The sequence below is a fragment of the Bombus vosnesenskii genome, unplaced genomic scaffold (assembly GCF_011952255.1).
Source record: "Bombus vosnesenskii isolate JDL3184/JDL3185 unplaced genomic scaffold, Bvos_JDL3184-5_v1.1 scf7180000013883, whole genome shotgun sequence".
NCBI lineage: Eukaryota > Metazoa > Arthropoda > Insecta > Hymenoptera > Apidae > Bombus > Bombus vosnesenskii.
In genome coordinates this window covers 822,145-843,813 of record NW_022883264.1, presented here as the reverse complement: position 1 = coordinate 843,813, position 21,669 = coordinate 822,145, and the positions used below count along the sequence as shown (strand labels likewise).

Genomic DNA, 21,669 nt, shown 5'->3' with positions numbered 1-21,669 from the left:
TATATTTTCAGGCTACTGTGATCGTAAAATTTATAATCAGAATATTATCCGAAGTAAAAAGAAAATCCGAAATCATCCTTAATATAGCTTTTCTGGCGTCTCTCTTAAGCTAAGCGTGACGCTGACGGACAATTGTCCGCAGCCAATCGGCATCCGTCTTTCGTGCAAGACCCGCAGATTTCGCGGAAGATTCGCAAAAAGACAGATCCGCGGGTGATTGGCTGCGACACGTGGTTGCGGACAATTTACCGCCAGCGTTACACTCAGCTTTATAGTCTGTCCGTTCGCGAAGAAATAAATCGTCCAAGCCGAATTTATCAGCGAGGAGACCTTAAGATCTCGCGGCAAAGAAGCTGAACAAACGAAAGCTGAAAAGTCGCCGTCGTTAAATTAATCCCGTTGGAACGTTGCAGACAAGCTGAAGGCCGAAATTGCGATAAACGTGCACCTGGACACGCTACGGAGGGTGGAGATCTTCCAGAACACGGAGGCTGGCTTCCTGTGCGAGCTCGTACTAAGACTGCGACCAGTTCTTTTCTCACCTGGCGACTATATCTGTCGCAAAGGTACGCGTAATCTTCTTCTCATTTTTTTTTTCTTTTCTTACTCAGTTACTGGAATCGCCTGCAATGTCCAGTGCTCGTAGTGCGGTGTATCCATCGCCACTGCAAAATAACATAGACATGGACCGATTTCCAATCAAACCGCTGCACTGTAATCGCTTAATCATAGATGTTATTAGATTTATGCTCTTGGGATGTTGCGTTTAGGTCAATCTGTTTATCAAGTCAACGTTTTTTCTTTTTTTTTTTCTTTTTTTAAGTTTGACTGGCCTCTATTGATTTATTTGATCGGATTAGTTAAGAGGCCAGTGTGGATTTTCACGAGACGTAAATCGCTTTCAAGTAGCTTTTGCCGAAGTTGGTGATTTCTTTTCTGATCGTAAATATTTCAACGCCATTGTGAAATATTTTCTTTGACATGTACCACGATACGTTGCATATAGTCCATAGGGCGTATAACTATTTCTCACTTGCAATTTCTTCCTTCCTTTCATCCTCTGCTCTCTCGTTCTTCTTGCTTGCTTGCTTCCTTCCTTCCTTCCTTCCTTTTACACATCGCCACACGTTTTTCCTGACCGGGATTCTCTTGGAACGAACAACTGGAACCTCGCCAAAATATGTACCCTAGCTGGCAGAAGTTTCAGAAGCGATTGCCTACCCTCTCCACTTGGCCTGGTTGCCAATAGCGTACCCAGAAGGCGCAGTTATGAACGAAATACTTTATTCCGAGAAATAGCTAACCGTGTCGCGGATCGAGAGAATCATCCGCGTCGGATGACTGCAGCTTGCTGTGAAAATTCTCTCCCGCCTCGCGCGGAATCTTATCTTCTCCGGCGTTCCTCGGCAACCGCAGGTTCGTTCAAAGAAGAAACCTCGTGTGTTTGATAATGGGGCGCGATTATTTTCGCCTTGCTCGAACCTTTTCTTTGTTCTCTTTTCTTTTTACGCGGGCAAATCCTCGTGGACACCCCGCCGCTCTTCAGCGAAGCGAAGAAACTTTTCGAGAAATCTTCCTATCGCGGTCAGCAGCCAGGTCGAGGTCGATCGACTTTCGCGTGAAACACCTTCCCGCGAGATTATTGGAAATGCCAGAAAAGTGGCGAAGTCCTCTCTTAGACTGTGCACCGCGTACATCTTCGAAATTGTTGGACCACTTTCTATCGTCCTGCGAGTGGCTACGATATTCTACGAAATAAAATGCAAGAAACATGTAGTTGGTGATGAAAATCTTGGACCCGTCAAGCCACTCCGCAACACCGACAAACCTTTGAACAGAGCGAAAAGATTTGTTGCCGAGGGCAAGTGAATAAAATCGTCGATTTAATTAAAGGCAACCGAGCGTGGAATAGTTTTCGTTGGATACGTCAGCGATCGGTCAGTATTTCTTCGATGGGTCGCGCGAACGAACGTGACCAGCCAGCCAAATAATTTTCTCTTCCCCTGGGAGAGCAGAGAATGAGAAACGAAAGCGAAGGACAAGAACACAGCCAGTGGACGGAGACAGGCAGTGCGTGTGTGTGTGTATGTGTGTGTGTAAGCGAGGTGATCGTCTTCTCTCTAGCCTCTTCATCGCCGCGGAAACGACCGTCGCATGACCGTTGGTACGCGACTACAGCCGTTTTCTAGCGCCCTGGATGCTTCTGTTTGATGGCCGACTATACGTCGAGTGGATCACTGCTGCTGCGGCGCAGTTGGCGACTTCAGCCTGACTTATGGCTTACCCGTTACTACTTTAACTACGCTAACGTCGTCTTTACCGTGGCTTTCTCCAAACTAATCGCTTTCTCTCAGTGACTCGCACGATTTTACACACACACACACACACACACATGTACGTAGGTTGGATGAAACGACGACAGTGTTGGAACACTCGTAGGCGTCTTCTATACGAACGTATTATGCACCGGGAATTATTTGACTAAAAAGTACACTCGCTGTATGTCCATTTTATTAACATTTTGATAGCCACTTCGTCCGAAATAATATCATCCGAATAATAATATACGTATTCGTTAGCGCTTCTTCGATATTTAGCTTCATCGACGAGACGAACACGGTTCTCTGTGGTGCGTGAAATTTTTACTCCGACGTTTAACGTAAATTTTCAGATTTGCTTTAAATATATCTGTCTCTTTATTCTCGCAACAGCTCTGTGAATGTTAAATTTGAAGCGAACTCGGAAGCATAAATTTTCTATGCTGGTACCCTGACTTCTTTAAAATTATTCAACGATCTAACGTCTCACGGCAAACAGTTTAGCAAGTGTACGTTGAACATGCATGGAAAATCGGGCTTTGACATCGCTTGATGTGGGTTTAATCCCCATAAGTAGCGCAATGAATAGGATGGAACAGGGTTAGAACAAGGCCGAACCGAGTAGAACAGAGCAAACATAGGATGACGAAGCGGTAGCAGGCACAGAAGTGCAGCACACAAGAAGATACCAAACTGCTTGTGTAATGCAAGTAGCGACTATGCTCTATTTCCCACTAGACTGCTAATGAAACATTATCGATCAAAATTTAAGAATGATAATACACGGCGGGTGAAACATCGTAGCGGTGTAAGCGAAAATTCGGAGAATTGGAATTTATTCCTATGAATTTGGAGCAACTACGAGATAGGACATTAATGAATTTAATTTATCTATCGAATCTCCGTATCTTGCATATGATACGAGGGAAAGTAACGTTCGCATGTTATCGTAGAATTTTACATTCTTGGCAGAAATTCCTGGTACGCGTTTGCTCTCTATTCGTCGTACATTGCCGCAAACGTTTCCGACAGAACCTTCTGCAGGAAGATTAGGCGAAACCTCCCCAAAGAATCTCGTTTCCAATGACGTATTTGTGGTTCCTCGAAATTCGATCGTGTTTCTGTTACGGTAGAACTCCATTTACGGCGAACCTGTCGGGATCAAACAATTTATACAATCGCAGCTCGTAGAATAGCGACTCGTCCTTCTTCCTCGCTATCTGCTAAACGAGATTTTCTTTCCTTTAAAAATGTCCACCATTCGGTCGTATACTAATTCTTCCGTCGGTCGAACGCATAATACTATCTTCTACCCTGTCATTAACCTTGGCATTTAGGTACGCTGGACAAAACGATTTCCAAGAGAAAGCTTAAAATTCCGACCCTCTTGGAAAAGACGAACGTCAAACTGCGCCTTTGTACGAAGCTGCTTGCTTTACATGGAATTTTCGTTTTGTTAAATCTCTTTTAGCCGGAGATTTCGGTAAGTCGAAAGCTGTATAACTGGAAGATTTTAGCTCCTCCCTGGAGACTCGTGCTACCGAGGTCCGACCGTGCCGGTTCGATCAAACTACACCGATATCCGCTCCCACTACTCGCACGCTTACTTCTGTCCTCGATTCTATCCGTTGTTCGCGCGAATGGATTTCCATTGTGTTAACTTTCCTTTTTGAAACGTGTGTTGCAGGTGAGGTAGGCAAGGAGATGTACATAGTGAACAGAGGCCGGCTGCAGGTGGTGGCTGATAACGGGAAGACAGTGCTGGCTACCCTTAAGGCTGGTTCCTACTTCGGGGAGATCAGCATTCTCAATATGAGGACTGCAGGTAAAGAGTGCGGTAAATATTCCAAGCGGACCAGGGGCCCGTGAGCTGTCCCCCTCGTATTTCACGATCACGTTTTCACGATTCACGTTCTTACTACTCTGTGAGAGGGCGACCCGCCGAGCCGGTATGAGCCGATCTTCAAACCCAACTTTCTACTAACGATCGTCTTTCTTTACTCTTGTAATTTCTCTGTCACCGACATTCCTATTGTCGATTTCCTCCTGCCACTTGCGCTCCCGACGACCACGCAACGAACAAACGCGCGTTTAAAAAAAGATGTTGTTGCGTTGAAATCGAGTGCTTCAGGTAGAGGGAAGTATCATCTTTCGAATGGACCTTTCAATGGTTTCAGTAATTTGCAGACCAAGTAGATACTTTTACTGTCTCAAACCTCGTTGCACTTTATTGCACGTTACTGACTTTTAAAAGATTTTTGACAAGTTTCTGCCGATCTCGGGGTGATACATTTAAAATTGTTTTTTTTTTATTTTTTCTTTTTCAAACATACATTTGCGAACAAAGCAAACAGAGTTTTCGTTGCGATAGTATCGACATCACGGCTATTGTGCGTTCAACGAATTTGAATAACCAACACACAACACTTTGTTACTTCGACGCTTGGACAACGCTCTTTGTTCTTCTATTTCAATATTTTTCGTTTGTTGTTGCCGAACAGATATAACAAATCTGGTCGGGCTTCCGTTGAAATTACGAAAAATTCACTCGTAATATAGGTCATGAATATTCGATCCATTGAGAGAAGGAAACGCGTATTGTATCTGCAGAACGTTTAAAGTATCCGATGCAAAATATGAAATCTAGAAAATCGGTAAAACGATTAGGTCGTATCGAGTCATCGCACCGGTCAAGAGATTTTCACTTGACTCGATCGAACCACCTGCTGCGGATGAACATTAGCTTCCGTTGGGTCGCGTATAAGCGATTTTGACCGGTGCCTGACCTGACGTGACCTGGCCGTAGCGTGATCGCTAGCGCGAATCAAGGCTTAAAGAAAAATCGATAGGGCGAAATCGTTGCGAGATCGTCGATGCGTATTGAACAAGGCCCGTGACACGTATTGCCCTTTAGCCTTCGACCCTCTGTTTTTATCGATTATTGTCTTCCAGCCGATAAACCAACACAACCTACTGAAACGTAATAGATATCGTACGAAAATAAATGATACTATATAACACTGGGGCCTCTGTGCACGGCCTCGGCCGTGATAAAAATACCGAGCGTTCCGAAAATACGAGAGACAAGGCCGAAAGCGGGAGAAAATCAATCGTGGGTCGTGTCGGTCGATCGATCCAACCGGACAAACATATACAGTAACTCACGAAAGTATTTGGACACCCTTTAAAACGGAATAACTTTTTTAATATTGGACCGAACGACTTGAGCTTTTTTCGAGAAGTTGGATCGACCAGTTGGTAATTATGCAGAAAGAGGCGGGCTTCGACTACAGTTTCGTTGAATTTCGGATATGTCGTAGGCTGCAAGTTCTTGAATAACGCGTGCGCTTTGTCCGAAACGCGGGACGATCGCGGTTCGAAAGTTGCGAGAAGAAGAAAACGGCAGTTGCGTTGCATTTGTCCCGATATAAGTGGCTAATGACGAAATTGCAATACGCGTTTGCGTACGATCGCAGTCCTGATAGCGGTAACTTGTGGTTGAGTTACGTTAGGTTAGGTTGGATTCCATGGATAACCTAACCTAACTTTTGATCGCCTAGAACAGAGTGCATGTTACTCGGAGCTTTCCCTTCAGTGACGCATTCCAAGGGCAAGATCATTGGAGTCAAGGTCCCCTTTCCTGCATAATTACCGATTAATTTAATCGATGACGTGTAAAGAAAAAAGTCGTGGAAAAATTGCAGTACCTTGGAATCGCGAAAAAAACGACGAAGGTCGTTATTACAATCTTTTCGGCGATACAGGAAAGGACACGCTTTCAACGATTTCAACGAGGTTGAGATATGTTGCCAAGGTCCTAATACACCTACTGCTCTAACCTAACCCACGACACGTTCATTTTTACGTACACGATACCAATCTCTTCCGTTAACGAGTTAAATTCCGGTTGGATTGCGTAAAAATGCAACCACCTGTTCCAAAATGAAGTATAACCGAAGTGAGATAATTCGAAGTTCTTTGCAAATACCGCGGAACCTGAGATCCAGCGGCAGGAACGTGCTTAGGAAGAAGTTGTTCAGAATGTTGACCTTGACAACATATTCTAAGCGGTGAGATGCGTCCTGTTCTGTATGCTATAGTGTCCGAATACATGGCAAATACATGGATCGGGACTCGTGCTCACTCCACCGTGCTCTACCGTGCGTGCATCGAAGATAAGAGCGAGAACCACTCGCAGTGCGAGTGAAACGGAATAGATAGAGCGCAATGCCAACGATTGTAACCATAACCCGAACCCGGTTCAACTCTTAGTAATACGATACCGTAGAGTCGGCTCATTTCTTACTCCCGATCACATATCACATATTTTTTTAGTTCAGTTAAAAATTGTTGCTCAAATATAGCCATATCAGGTATCATTTTCATCGTACGAGTCTCAGTAATCTGACTAAGGCCATCTCGTAACGATACGATAGAAGATAAAAAAGACTTTTCTCATTCCGGTAATTCGATATCGAGTTGAATTACGTCGATACGGATCAGAGATATCACCGAGGCCTGCCTCGTGCCAGCAGTTCCAGCAATCGGTGAGGATAATTTGCGGCTGTGTGTGCCGACAAATTTTTGATCGTATGTCCGCAATTTGTCGTCGTATGTACGCAATATAGACTGTAACGCAGATTTGGAAAATACATTTGGTAGATTTACGCCAGTAGATGAACTACTCAGCATGTACCACCTATACGTAACTGGAATTGCAATTTTTTTTTTTCAAGCTTTTTTTTACACGTCATCCAGTAAACTAATCGAACTTCTCAAAAGAAACTGAAATCGTTTGGTCGGATATTAAGAAAGTTATTCTGTTCTAGTTGGTGTTCAAATAAAAAGGTCACATAAAAGGGTGTTTCGTGAGTCACTGTACTTTTTAGTCACTCCTGTTTTTATCATTCCTCTTTAGACACTCCTGCTTTCGTAGTAACATTAGAATACCTAGTTTAGATTTGACCCATTTGGAAACTGGACATGCTCTTTCAGCATTCTTTCGTCTTCTTTCTGGTTACGTTTGCCGATCGATTTGCTTCTATGACATGCTGAAACATACATTTTACCCGTGATCTATCTGCGCAAGGAAATATTTGCGAGTCGTCTCTGCGAAACAGGCCATTTTTTATCCATCGTTCGTACGAGCAACTTTGAATTCCAACGAACGTCAATTATCGAAATTTTTACGCGAACGTCTCGCATCGTTGATCATATATACGTTTCTGACCAACTGTTTAATAAGTTGCAGGATAATTCAGTTTCACCAACTTGTATCCATCTCTGTCCTCCGTTTGTGAGATTTTCATAAGGATTTAATTCTAACAATAATCGGTATTCGTACGACAGTCTAATTATAATCATCGATATAACCGAAATATAATGGTCAACGATGAATAAAAAATGTTGTGTTCTCGCGTAGAGACAAGGGGGAGAGTGCATAAGTCGTATATATCTGGTAAATATTTTCTTCGCTCACGTTCATTTCCATATTTTTCTACTTTATTGCCCATATCAGTGCACTGTTTAATTACCTATATCTTATTATCTTATTATACTTTTCACGATTCTTCTCTACCATTTTTTAACGTAGTCTCTTAATAATTATTGTAACTTATTGCTGCAATGATTCGTGCCCACGGATGTGACTAATTTGCACTGGAAAATTACATTACCTTCTTATATATGTCCGTATACTAATTATCGTAGTTAGTTTCCTGTATATTGAACGATCTACTGTGGAAAACAAATTTTATATCAAACACTTTTCGCTGGGAAGAATAGCCGACAGCGATTCTCCAACGTCGTCAGTATTAGCAAGCATGATTTGCGGAATATATCATGAATATATTATGCAGTATCGATCAAACGAACAATCTCGTCTCGTTAGAAACTTCTTAAACCACGAGCGGGGTAAATATCGCGCAAAAGACCCAACAAATTTTACAAAAGCAGTGTAGCTATTGCAACGTACGATTCGAGAAGGAAATTAATCGAATTTCACTCAAATCGCCATCGGTTTGTATCGTCGTACGGGCGATACTCGCCATTCGCGTTGCAAAAATATATATTTTTTATCGGAGCAAATAAAACATTTCGATGTATGATATCGCGTACATTACGTGTACGAACAAAAGTATATTTGCATTTCAGTCATCGATAGGACATTCGTCAATTAGTTTGGAAATAAATACATGCATTTCTCCGTGTTTACCAACGTACAATACAAATAGGTACTTTGCATGTCCGAACATTGTGTACACACCCGCGAATAAATCGAATTTTACCCCTCTTAACTCTAGCAAATAAATTACAGTGAATTATTCCCTTTTACCATTTTACCAATTAAATCGCACTCAACATTAATAATTAATAATTGATATGCAACGCATCAAAAGTTGTGTTCCCATTTCTTGAACATAAATGTTTCATAATTAACAGTAAAGGAGCGACATATACATGTTATGTGAAAAAAGAGATTATGCGCGAATGAACCGTGATTCGAAATTCACCATTTTTTACGATGTGCATCGTCAAATGGCAACCTTTCACGCTCTTAGTCCGAAACGCATTAACGCTTCTAAAATATATATATATATTTCTTTTTATTTATTTATTAAAATTACAATCAATTCTCGCGTTGAGAATAAAATATATATTTGACAAGAATTTTATACTTTGCGATACAACAGTAGCTGCCTTCGATTAAAAACCCTGTTTAAGACGTACAAGCATTTGCACGACACTTTCGAACGGTTCCAGTTTCACAATTTTCTCATTATAATATTAAGAATAAAAAATCAGATTCTGAGAATCAGAGATAAGTGACTCGTCAAAGGAAATGTTAAGCGACCTGTTAATACAATTGTGTAACAATTAAAAAGTTAGGCAAAGAGATATGGAATATTCGTCTTTCCTTCTTTTTACGCGTATTACGTTGTTTATTGCATAAAACAAATTTTTATTCCGATGAAAGTATACACATAACATATACGTATCGACACATGACGCTCTTTACAATGACAAGAAAACTTGATCCCACTAAAGCACACACACACACAATACATAGATATGAAACATCACGTAGTTTGTCGGTTTTCAATGAAATTTTGTCGAGCATGATTTTTACGGCTTATGAGCCAAGGTTATGCTTTGATATGGTTTCCAAGTTGTATCGTTGGGTGACATCGACGTGTAAAGCAGCCTTCAGCATCGTCATATTCACAACTATCGCCCATTTAACGACACAGCACCGGCACGACGTTCGGCTGTCCACCAGTCAGCAATGATACATTTTGCTATTATTTAAAGAAAATTACCGTAACAGCGCTGTTGCTCGACGAGGAGGCAGACGATAGAAAAGCAGGAGAATCTTGAAATTCGGAACGAGCAACAGCGAATTTCATGCGCTATGTGTCTAAACGATTAATCAAGGATGAACAAAGATTCCACCTTGGACGTCGATGATCAGATATTTAAAAAAATTAGAGCGGCAAACGCAAGACCAACATTTCATCTACGATGTTATTTATAGTGGTTGTAAAAGCTCGGAGTAATGAAATTAACGATCGTAGAAGATTGAAACGATCAGCTTTGAACCAGTCGAACGATAGGATCCGAAACAGTTCGAATTGCTTGGAATCTGCATCGTATACGCGACGACGATTTTTCGGATCGCTCGAGAAACAGGATTCGAAGCTTAAAACTCTGGAGAGTCTGGATTCGGATCGCCAATACCAGAATGAGAGAGCGTTATACGTATCCTATTCGTCTTCTGCCGAACGACGTCACTGTTCGCTCGATCGCAAAGATTTATAGCTTCTTGCTTTCGCGAACCTCTTTCTCGTCTCCGGATCTCTCGCTCCGACGACCAGTCGGAACAGAGAAGAAGCAATAGCGAGTTGCTTGTTCGAACGCGGAAGCCAACCGCGTGTTTCGAGTTATACGCCAGTTTCTTCTTTCGAGTCGAAAAGCGGCGGTTCGTTTGGAGGCAAGTCTCGCGAGATACCCGGCTGTCTCGTAAGTTAGAATCCCGTTTCAGATCCCATTACCACGATTATTCAGGATTGCCATCGAGTCGGCAATGAGGAACGCGCGTCAGTGCTTGTGCTGTTGTCGTCGAGTGGACGCACTTCTGTTAATTAGAATACACGCAAATAATACGAGTACGTGGATACCGGTCTGGCGCCATTCAGGCCACGTGTTGTTGATCGGGCGACGAGCTTTACACGATCGATGTACGATAGCGGAACGATCGGTCGATCGATCGGTTCCGAGCGGATACAACGGAAAGCTTGATGCATCTCGATAACCAATAAATGGCTACATCGACGCAGGTAACCGGCGAACAGCCAGTGTACGTTCGGTGGGCTACTCGGACCTCTTCGTCCTCAGCAAGAAGGACATGTGGGACGTTCTGAAGGAGTATCCCGCGGCTAGGATCAGACTGGAAGCCATCGCGGTGAAGAGATTGGAAAAATACAAGAGGGCTCCTCTCGAGAAAGGTAAGAGCCTCTAAACGCCGCTTAATTCTACGACTCGAACGACGTTGAGCTTCGTCGACTGTCTGCGACGGCGATTTTCAACCGGCAGAATTCTCGAAAAGCGCAAATATTTCAGACCGCCGCGAATTCCCTCGAACCGAACACGTACGCGTAATGTATCTTTTGGTCTACCGCGTACCGTGAGATGGAAACGCGTTGAAAATCGCTGCTCTACAGGCGGAGTTCTCCGTCTGCTCGTCGCTTTGCTTCTTACGATTTTTCATCCGAGGTCTGGCGATTAGCGAACGACGTTGAAAGATCGTTCAGCTTTCGGTATAATTGACCAATAACGCAACACTGATCCGTTCAACGATTCGAGTCAGTCGAGGTAAACGGGACATTTGCCTGCTAGGCACGTGATAGACGCAAGGGACTTGGACTGTTGGCTGGCGAACGTTCGGTCGAGAAGCGGTTTACGTGGTTTATTGTTAGGGTTTGCTGTCGCTTCCAGGGCCTGCGATACAGTGTCCGAAGCCCGTGTACCTCCACCGACTCGATTCATCGAACGCGCTATAGCAATGACTAAACAAGTCCGTTAATGACTAAATAAGATTCAGCGTGCAACATACGCGTACGTTGACGGAAGAATACACAGCGTTTGTCGCAACTATACGGGATGAGACTGGCAACTGGCCCGGTCTATGAAAGGAAATTGTAAAGGACAATTTTGCATTGTTTATCGAGAGGTTTGGGTTAGGTTTGGGTTAGCGCAGCGCGATTTTTTTTTATGGAATCCTACGATCTTGTTCGCGTCGATCGATTCCTCGTACTGTTCTCAACAAAATGTATGATATTAGGATAGACACAATGCTGGAAAATGGTGGCGACGAAGACTTCACGTGGTTCTTTTGTTCCGAACGTAACAATGGGACTGATTGACAATATACCGTGATTTTTAAATCTGCTCTTCCGTGAAAAACGAGAAATGTTGCCGAGTGGAATAAAACGACGACACTCGCGTCCTTCCCCTGTATTCTTCGTATCACGCTTCCGCCAGTTAGTCGCAGATCCACGGCTTAACACGTTCCGCTCTCGCAAATTTCATCGATCTAAGATTCTCGCAAACCACATTCGAGTCGTCGTGATCTTACAGCCGCGAAACGTCGCTGGAACAGCAACACTTCGAATCTGGATAAACATCTTGTACGTGTGTTCACGTGCACGTGTATCGTTGACGAATGCAAACGAGTTGAAACGTAGCTCTGCATTACCAGCAATTCTAACCGAATCTGTCTACCCGCTTAACAGCAATTACATAGTTTAGAGCGAAAGTTAGCACGGAGATGCAATTTACTTATTAATTTACCCTCGTACACCGAGTATTCTGCAACAGATGGTAGAAAATTTAGCAGCCGCCTCTGCAAGCCGAAATTGCACGAAAATGAGGAATAAATATATCGCGTTTGCGGCTTTGTCCGTTAGTTGTTAAGTCTTTCGTCGTTCTACTCGAACATCGCACGCGACACGTCGAAAACGGTAAACTTTAGACTCGTAACACACGCGTTGCTATCGCGATACCTTGTGCCTACTTCGACCAGTGGGCAATAGGCATAAGAACGACGTTTATTTGTATGAACATTCTCTTCGTACGTTTCGACATCCGAAAACGCGATATACCGAAAGGCCTGCCTCGGCTGGGTAAATAAACTACGGAAAGAAAAATGTTACCAGTGGATGTAATAAATATCCACGGTCGCTATAACTGTCAAAAATCCTGGCCCGTAATACGACCAGTCACGCGTGTCGATTCGGACCTTTTATTCTATGACGTGATTGAGTGACCAAAGGAACAGAAGTACAAGCGATTCATGGTTGTACGTATGCAGAGAACGAACGCTGCCGTCGAAGCTACAATAGCTCGGAAAAAGGTTATCGTAAAGGCAGCTATCGAAGAAGAATTACACGTATATGGAAGTTCGTGAAGGAAGATAGAATCGTTGGACAACTCGCGCAGTATTATAATCCGTTCTTAAAGGCGCGCAGTGTGGATAGTTTGAAAGGTTTGAAATAAGCAACGAAGACTGGAGGTCTTTGGTAAAATTTAGATTTCGATAAACTTTGATAAAAATCGTAAGAAAGAAGTTCGATATCCAGAAATTGAAGGACTAATTTTTACGAATTTCCGATTTCGCTGATTTTTCGCTAATCGTTTCTCTTCCTTGTATTTACGTATTGTTTAATTGAAACTTTAGCTGTTTGAACAAGATTGATATTTGCAAAGAAGGAACAGCTCTTTCACGCGTTGAAAAAGTATACGTATAGAATTAGGATAAATCACGCGGCTCTAACCCGTTCGTACTTACGGCACGAGCAAGAATTGCCAATCTGTGAACAATGTCAAGCGTGTCGTGTAAGAACGCCAGAATGAAACGAATAGGACACTGCGAGAAGAGTAAGAAATCTGCCACGCGATACGAACGGTGTATTACGTTCCGAGGAGAACTATAACAAACCGCGCGAATCGTTATTTCCATCGAAATTTCACCAACGATTGCGAGTTATCAAATTTCTAGCGAACGATTTCGACAAAATCGAAGCTCTCTACTACACGCACGGCTTTGCTACCGATCGGGCTGCGGATGTTCATGCATCTGTGAGAGACGTAGAGAAATATATCGATTACTCGACGCACAGCGTTGGACTCGATGGACCAACTAAACTACCTGAATCTTGGCGTCATTTCTTCGCTCTCGTCTGTAAAAAAAGGAAAAAGAGAAAACAGATTTGCATAAATATCCGCGACCCACTAACGACCTTCTTCCGTGCGTTGCGGCCACGTTGAAACCAATTAGAAAAAGCGCCAAAGTACAACAAAACTACTTTCTCGCTCTAACGATACACCGTGGAAGCTCGCGGAGGACGTTTAAAAGGATCTTTTAAAGGAACGAAGCAAACGACCAGCGGGTACGTGAAAGGCGTCGCGAAGAAATTCTCGATCCTCGGTGTGTCGCCGACGAACGTGGCCTCTCGATTAACTAATTCGGAAGTTGAAGAGCGAGCAAACGCGCGGCTCGTCGTCCTGTTCGCCCTGGCGTTGTTCTTTCGCTGAAAGAAAGTTGCCAGTTGTTACGAACTTTCGAACCGGCGAATCGCATCCTTACTTACGTGTACACGCGTATGTAGCTCGAGACGGCCAAGCGCCGTATATACACACCGACACAGGCACACACACATGCGCGCGCGCTCGCGCAAAACTCGACAACCGCAGAGGCAGCACCGCTGCACTGCCGCACTGCTGCACAATGAGAAAGGCGGTGGCTTAATTAAAGAAGCTCGCCGTGGTGAAAATGGGAGGCGGTTAGGCGGCATTGGCGAAGCGCGAGCAGATCCGCGAGGCCTGTTCTCGAACAAAGGACTCGAACGCGGAACACAGCGAACGAGCTTGAGACGAATTTCGAGAGGAAAAAAAGAATAGGAGAAAAAGGAGATCGCACTTGTCAAGGCAACTCGACGTAGAGTAACGAGGATGTTGTTCGCGTGTTTGCTTTGTAGTATTGGAAACACGAAGTTGCGTTTCAGCTCGCGGAAAGCTGTCGAGCTTGCGACGGACCGCGCCTAGTGGAAACTCGTGTACATCTCTGGTCGAAGGATTTACGATTAGTTAGCAATATAGCGGCGGAATTACTTGGATCGCTCGGATTTATATTTATATTACTTGGATCGTTATATTCGACTTTCGTTTAGCTCCGCGTCGTTGATTATTGTATAGCGGCCTTTACTCTGTAAGAGGAAATTCTATCTTTGCGAATAATGTAGCCAATTAAAGTGAAATCGAATATTATTAACGTTATAACGAAATCCATTGTACAAGCTCGATCGATACGAAGCGCGTTCGTGAAAGCTGGATTCGAAGGGACTACCGTTCGCTATGATGTTGCGATTGTAAGTTCTCGTTAATTTTCGGAAAAATTGTATCGACGTGAAATGGAAAAACGTAATTCGGTTGATCGGTGCAGACGTTTTAGAAGCTTTCAGCCTATGCGAATTTCATACTTGATCGTACTTCGACGAGTCTTAATCTTACAGATGTTAATGGGACATTTATTTGAGTACATCAAATATATCGGAACTCTGTAACATGCGCCAACTGGAAGTAAACTTCTAGTTACGACAATGATCTTACACATCTCCTTTCCAAGTAGAATCCATTTAATCGACGAACTGTCTTACAAAACGATCGATCTACGTAAACCTTGAAAAATACTAAGAAAAAAAGAAACCTTTCGAAACCAACTACAAGTCCTACCGAGACCAGAAACAACACTGTTACTCGCACATAGCAAAACACTGTCGAGATAAGAACACGCAGAATACAAAACTTTAGAAAACTTCGTTTAAAATTTATGCGAAAGTATCAAACTGGCTGCGCATAAACTAAGCAAAACTCCAACCTCACGCACACCTCCTTCTCAAACAGCTTTCATTTAGAACGCTCTAACTGCGACTACCTCACAAAAAAAAAAAAAAAAAAAAACAGTCAGTCTACGTAACTCCTGAGAAAAAGAAAAAAAAAATCTAAAAGACACATTTTCAAACAGACTACAAGCCTTTCCAAAAACTAAAAGCAACACTGTTCCTCCGACAACCGAACTTCATACTTGTGGCATGTGACGTTTTACGCCCACGATACGAACTTTCAGCTGCAATGGGACGATGCCAAAGCACGCCAGGCCTCGTGGAGTCACGAGGTCGTATACCGTTGGAGGAGATGTGGGTTTCACCGGTGGACACCAAGTCCACTCACGCGTACTCGGCTGGCCACTCGTTGTTCTCCCCCAGCCCTAGTCCGGTGACGTCGCGCGGCTTGCCCAGCACCGCCAGCAACGTCAACGCGAGCAACGTCGTCGCGAGGAGCATGGATAGTCCGATGAGTGCCACCAGCAGCGGCCACAGCAGCGAGGATCAGACCGCCAGGGCACCGCAATCCGCGGCCGCACAGCCATCCGCCGGCAGACAGTCCACCCACTCTGGCAAGTATTTCATCTTGAACGCCACCGACTGGAAATATACGCCCTCCTTCTGAATTCTTCGACCCCGATTCTCTTTCTTAACTCTCGGACCTTCGGATTGAACGCATTTTTCCTTCGTGATTTAATGGACGTTAAATCACCAAGGAATCTTCTTCCTCTTCCGTTGGAATCGAAGCTTCCACATGCCTGATGCACAGTATCCTTTGATTTACTGGTCGGTTCACCTAAAAGGCTATCCATCGCCAAGAAAGAATTTGTAAGAATATCGAGATAAAGGGAACGAACGTTCGAAAGTACGAATGAGTTGGAAACTCGTGATCATTTTCCGTAGGAGCTTTTATTTTTCCGGCTGACCGTGCTACGAAAGCTTGTCCGAATATATATGCGTTTGGTATATAGAGTTCGAGTTCGATTCGGCTGTGACGTTCAAGGTCCGGAAAAATTGTTACTTGGGAAGGAAGGAACCACTCCGACGCACCTGTCGTTAATTAGGATCCACGCACCGCAGTAGCGATTTTTCTGTCAGTTGCCCGCTGTTCGTAGAAGGAATCGTAAAGAGTCGTTTGTCCGGTGATATTGCGAGATTTTAATGGACGATCCAAACTTAACCTAAACTCGATTTACGTAGATAGAAAGAAATTTGTTCGATTTTTTAACGGCAGAGTAAACTGCTCACGAATAGCATGAAATATTTTGTTTAGTCGAAAAACGATTTATGAAACTCTCCATCTCCTTTAGAGTATCGGATTATTTATAGTCGTTTTCACGATCTTACGTAATATGTTGTGATATTAAAAGTTCATCGAAGATCGAACAGAGACTCGTTACCTACTAGCAATTTATTCGTGACGTTAGCACTCGTCCGTTGTAAACGGGTCGCCGTAAACAGTTCAATAAGGAAATATTGCCTGAATGAATCCAATGAAAAATGAAGTCATTCGTCTAGAACAAGTACGTTTTAACCGAGGGAATTATACGCAAAACGTTGAAACAATTTGCAAGTAAAGAAATTTCTTAAATAGACGTTTCTTGCCTTGCTTTTGTCAACAACGAATCAATCAGATACATGTAACAAATGATCGGCTAACGCGATACGGACAAATTAATTAATCACGCTAATATTGATCTACTTGATCGATAAGACGATATACGTTTTTTTTTTTCTAGGCATAACCAGCAGCATGACGCATTTGGTGAGCGAAGGTGCCACGCCACTTTTAGGCACTAACGAAGCTTTATTGGCTGAAATTAAACGTCTTCGGGAACGTCTGGTTTGCTTGGAGTCTGAAAACGCGGTAATGAGCGCTAAACTGAATCAACAACAGTGGGAAGTTGAGAATCGATTGGCTGAAATCGAGATGCAGATTTGCGGTGCCAGCTCGTCGTCCAGTTTAGAAGATAACAACGAGCGAAATCGAGAAAGTATCATTTAACAAGAAACAAGGCCGCGAGAGCGCGGCAAAACAAAGATAGCGCGAATACGACACTATTTGGCTGACGCTACAGACGACAGGTAAAGTTGTTACCTTACCGCGGTGTTACCTTATTAAAGATGACGAGTATTCGATCGAATGCCGAAGCATTTGTCTCGAAACACCGTTGCTGAGTTTCCAGTCGAAGCAAATTCCGTGTAAAACGTAGCGTATAATTTTTATAATCTCTTCATGCGTGTAAACTTTATTACAGATACGCGGCAGATGACAGAGAAGAACTGGAAGAAACTAGAATCTCCGGTAGATCCAGCGATACGAAATCGATTGGTAGCCTCAGTCAACATTTCTTCGAAAGCGACGAAGACGAGAAATATTACGGCACTTGCAATGGTTACGCTTCGCAGCCTGGCAGCAAGTCAAACTTATTGTTATGCAGCGAATGTGATCAGAAAACCCGTACCTGCACGTACAGACCACAAACGCCTGGCTCCTATTCTAGTAGATACGTCGAGGAACGTTTCGACGATCGACTTCAGGAACCAGGAACTTCCCGCACATACAAAAGCCCGATTCATATGTCTTCTCCTCGGTCGGTATGTCACGATCAAGAGCATAGCGGTCAATCTTCCTCGCCTAGGTCGTTGTATCGCGATCAAGAGTATCGAAGAGTTTGGCCCAAGAAATACGAACAGGAGCATGACCGAAGGGACTACGAAGACAGAGATCTAAAGCAGGACGACGACAGTCCTGTCTGCGAAGTCTGTCATGGAAACGGTCATGTGGTTCAATGCGAACATTGCGATTTTTCCAGCGAAGGTGATTTAATATGCTTCCGATGTCAGAGCGACGAAGGTTCGTCGAATGGTCAGAATTGTCCTCGTTGCGAAAAAAATGACAGAATATTATCGAGCAGGGTAGGATCACAAAGGGGAACAACGTCATCGAGCGACGAAGGAAAGTACCCGGTAGATGCTGTAGTCAAAATCCAGGTTAACGATCATATGATCGACGTAGACTCGGATGAGACGCCTGAAAGTGACTTATCAAGTAGTCATCACCACCAGAGGGGTACGATGGACCGACTGGATACTATTGTCGAGACAAAGGGAGACACTGCCAGTGAAAATGACGAGGAAAACGGCGGTACAAAACTAAATGGAACTAACAGCGCAAGATATCTCAATTATATGATCGTACTGTTTCTGTAAATAACATGGTTACGGTAGCTGCAGTTGAGCTATGGATCATGCTGGTAAATGGAGAGTGTTGTTTCGTTGAAATTAGCAGTTGACAGATGGCAAACATAGACACACTTGTAATACTTTGCAAGTTTTAAAGCTTCAAATGATTTCATGATATCTATATGACATTGATACTGCACTTATTATGATACTGTTATAATAACATACTATTTATATGCTAGTACTATCGATAGTATACTATTATAACATACTATTACACTCTGTAAAAACAAACCACTTTCTAATAGTATTTCGCTATACTGCATTTAAGCTAAAGCGATATAAAGCAAAATAGAAAAAAATATATATCAGAATATATATGTATTACAGGTTCCAATAATTATTCTTTTAACAATTTTTTCACGATACAATAACAAACCGCTGTGTTTGTTTCGAGTAGAATTTTCTAGCAAAGCAAAGTAGTTAACGCTGCCCTGTTAAAATCATGTTTCACCTCTATTGATTATAACTCTGTAATTATTTCTATTTCGATTACGAAGCACGAAGTAAATATAAAATGAAACTTGGAACGATTCGCTATGTTAAAATTATGATTACCATGAACATTCTCGAGATGGATAAACAGAAACGAAGGAAACGTTAGATCGAAACATTTCAAGGCCCCTTTTATACTCGTATACTATTTGTAAACGCTCTGATGAACGATTTTTAAGGAACATTTGGCGGATCGACTCGCTAATATCCGCAACGACACTCTCCATCCAAGACGAAGCATTTTCAAAAGCGCTAGTTCGCTACACGAGAGAAAAGAATCTATTGATTTTAACGTGTCTCGCGACTTTTCAAAATGTTCCGTGCTTCACAGGTTGCTCGACATCGAAATTCGTTGCCGTATGATATTTTCGGCGCCGTGGCTCAACTCGCATGTAAATAAACTGCCAAAGGAACATTCATCCGTATATCGTAGGGCCGTATAGGTTAATAGATAACTCATAATGTTTAAAATGCTACTTGAGAGAATGAGGAAGAAAGAAAGGAAGATCGAACGAGAGAGTGGAGAGAAGAAAGAGAGAATGAGAGAGGGAGAGATGTTATATTACGTTCGACACGCGCAGCGTTACCATAAGCTGAGATCCATAATGCAACGATCGACACGATTCCATGCGCGACTTTTACAATGGGTTTGTGCAGAAATCGTGCTCGTTTTAACTTGTGTCTTTGTCGTCCTTCCTTTTATAATTCGTTCCTTTAAAATGTTTTGTACCAAATTCGCTTTATTTCCCTTGATGTAGGTAATCTTCATCGTTGGTATAGAAGATACAGTTACAATGAACGAGAAAGAAATTAGTTGATTTATTATATATCGTTTGTTACGTGCAGTTATCGAAACAAATCGAACGTATTAATTGGAGATGTGTGATCTGTGTTTGACATGTACTTCGAATCTTTCATTTATCAACCGATAGAGATTTGTACACAAACCTGAGTAACTCATGTTCGGGACCAACTAAAGCCACCATCTGCATCACTGCTTCCGATTTCTGCTTTCATTTCTGGTCATTAGATTTCATACTTTTTTCTTTTTCTTTCTTTTTTTTTTACATATACGGAATACGAGAATAGCGTAGATAACTCGTATATGTTTCACTTATGGAAATTCTACGGAGTAATTTCATTTCAATGATACGCGTTGGTTAAAGAAAAGGTTTATCAGAAAACTAGCGCTGAAACGTTGGCGAGATAATTTACACGATCAAATTGAATCTCACTACCACTGTACGTGTAATTTTATTTTTTTACACATCTTTCCTTTCGACGTGCCGAAACCAAAACACATAGGAATTACGAACGTGAATATATTTCAAGCGGAGCAAAGCATTCATAACGAGTCGTATTATCAGCTTGGAAAGTTTCAATTCGGATGAACGACGATAGAATTACTTGTCCTCGTACTAACAAACCATTTCTCCTCGAGGGCCTCAACAACGGGACCGAATTTCTCCAGATTCGAAAAATCGAAACGAGATCACAACCCTTCTTCCCTGTTTCCCCCATGTTTATAACATCATGTTATGTTCATAATATAATACGATTTCGCGATCGACATTTTTCCCATTTATTCGGCTCGCTATTTTTCATCGCAGATCGAAATAGTATCGACGATAACTAACATCGCGGAAATTATTCAAATGTTGCTTTAAACGTTGTTCTCCGAGTCTCCAAGAAAGAGTTATTTTTCTATTTTTTACTTTTCAATCGTGAACGCATACGGAGTTTCTATTCGAAGTTTCATATCCATTCTAGTCGCGATCCTTGATATAGCGTTCGAGGAACAAAGTTGACAAATATCTTTCCTCGAGAATTATTTAGATAACATAAAGAGGTGCAAAAATAACAAAAAAAAAACGCCACACTCATTAAATATCCGTATTAATTGTGGGGGAAATAATAAACTGCAGACTCGCCCGTTTGTATTATAGAGACAGCTAAGAAGAAGGCGGTGTAAATCCTTCGAACTGCGAAATACGAAACGATTTGTAATAAGGATAGCGACTTTTTTAGTATTTATAAACCATCGAATAGACTTTAATAGTTAAATACATTTTTTTAACGTTCACTTACCCACTTTGTAAGCAGAGCGCACGTTTACCGCTTCAACCGACGAGATTTCCATTTAACGAACGAAACGCGTAAATCCGCTGAAAGACGAGAGGAGAAAAGCAGCCACCAGGTAGAGAAGAAACGCGCAAAGGGGTATATTGCATAGTCATCTAGCTAGCTTCGAACACTATCGAGGGACGTATTTCATGCGAAAGATTCCGCGGGATTAGACTTATATCAATCTACACATGGTATTCACAGCGACAGACATTATCAAGAATACAGCGCAAAGTCCAAGCGAATAATCGTTAAGATACACCAGTATCCGAAAACCTATCTTACCTTGAAGCAAGGGCGTAATAACTCGAAGGGTCGAAGAAATTATATATCGTATTATCAGGATGTTTAAATTCCGCAAGCGACTAAAATTAAATACCTGTGCTGTGTACATATCGCGAACTCGGGTTTTCTCCATTCCTATATAATTGCGTAAGCAAAGAAATTTTTAAGAGTTTAAGAATCGATCGAAAGAAGTAGCGGTTAACCGCGTTTCAAGAAAGATATTTGCTTCTCTTAGCATCAGAGCTGCTCTCTTCCTTTGT

At 42.5% G+C, this 21,669-nt stretch overlaps 1 protein-coding gene across 13 annotated transcripts in view; it reads left to right on the top strand.

Moving 5' to 3' along the window:
- The window catches only part of LOC117239191 (cyclic nucleotide-gated cation channel alpha-3-like), a 220,574-nt gene extending 200,580 nt beyond the window's left edge, over window positions 1-19,994 (top strand). For 5 of the 13 annotated variants that reach the window (XR_004494373.1, XR_004494372.1, XR_004494371.1 and 2 more), the window contains 7 exons: window positions 414-566; window positions 4,006-4,143; window positions 7,148-7,186; window positions 10,655-10,822; window positions 15,502-15,831; window positions 16,999-17,344; window positions 17,518-17,536. Coding sequence is in view for 2 of the 13 variants with exons in the window: in XM_033504592.1 (XP_033360483.1) it covers window positions 414-566; window positions 4,006-4,143; window positions 10,655-10,822; window positions 15,502-15,831; window positions 16,999-17,208; window positions 17,284-17,344; window positions 17,518-18,472 (2,015 nt within the window). In the remaining 11 variants the exon portion in view is untranslated. Of the gene's footprint in view, window positions 1-413; window positions 567-4,005; window positions 4,156-7,147; window positions 7,187-10,654; window positions 10,823-15,501; window positions 15,832-16,998; window positions 17,345-17,517 lie in introns of those variants that run through there. The other 8 variants (XR_004494374.1, XM_033504592.1, XR_004494380.1 and 5 more) reach the window with 8 other exon arrangements.
- The last annotated feature ends 1,675 nt before the right edge of the window (window positions 19,995-21,669 follow it).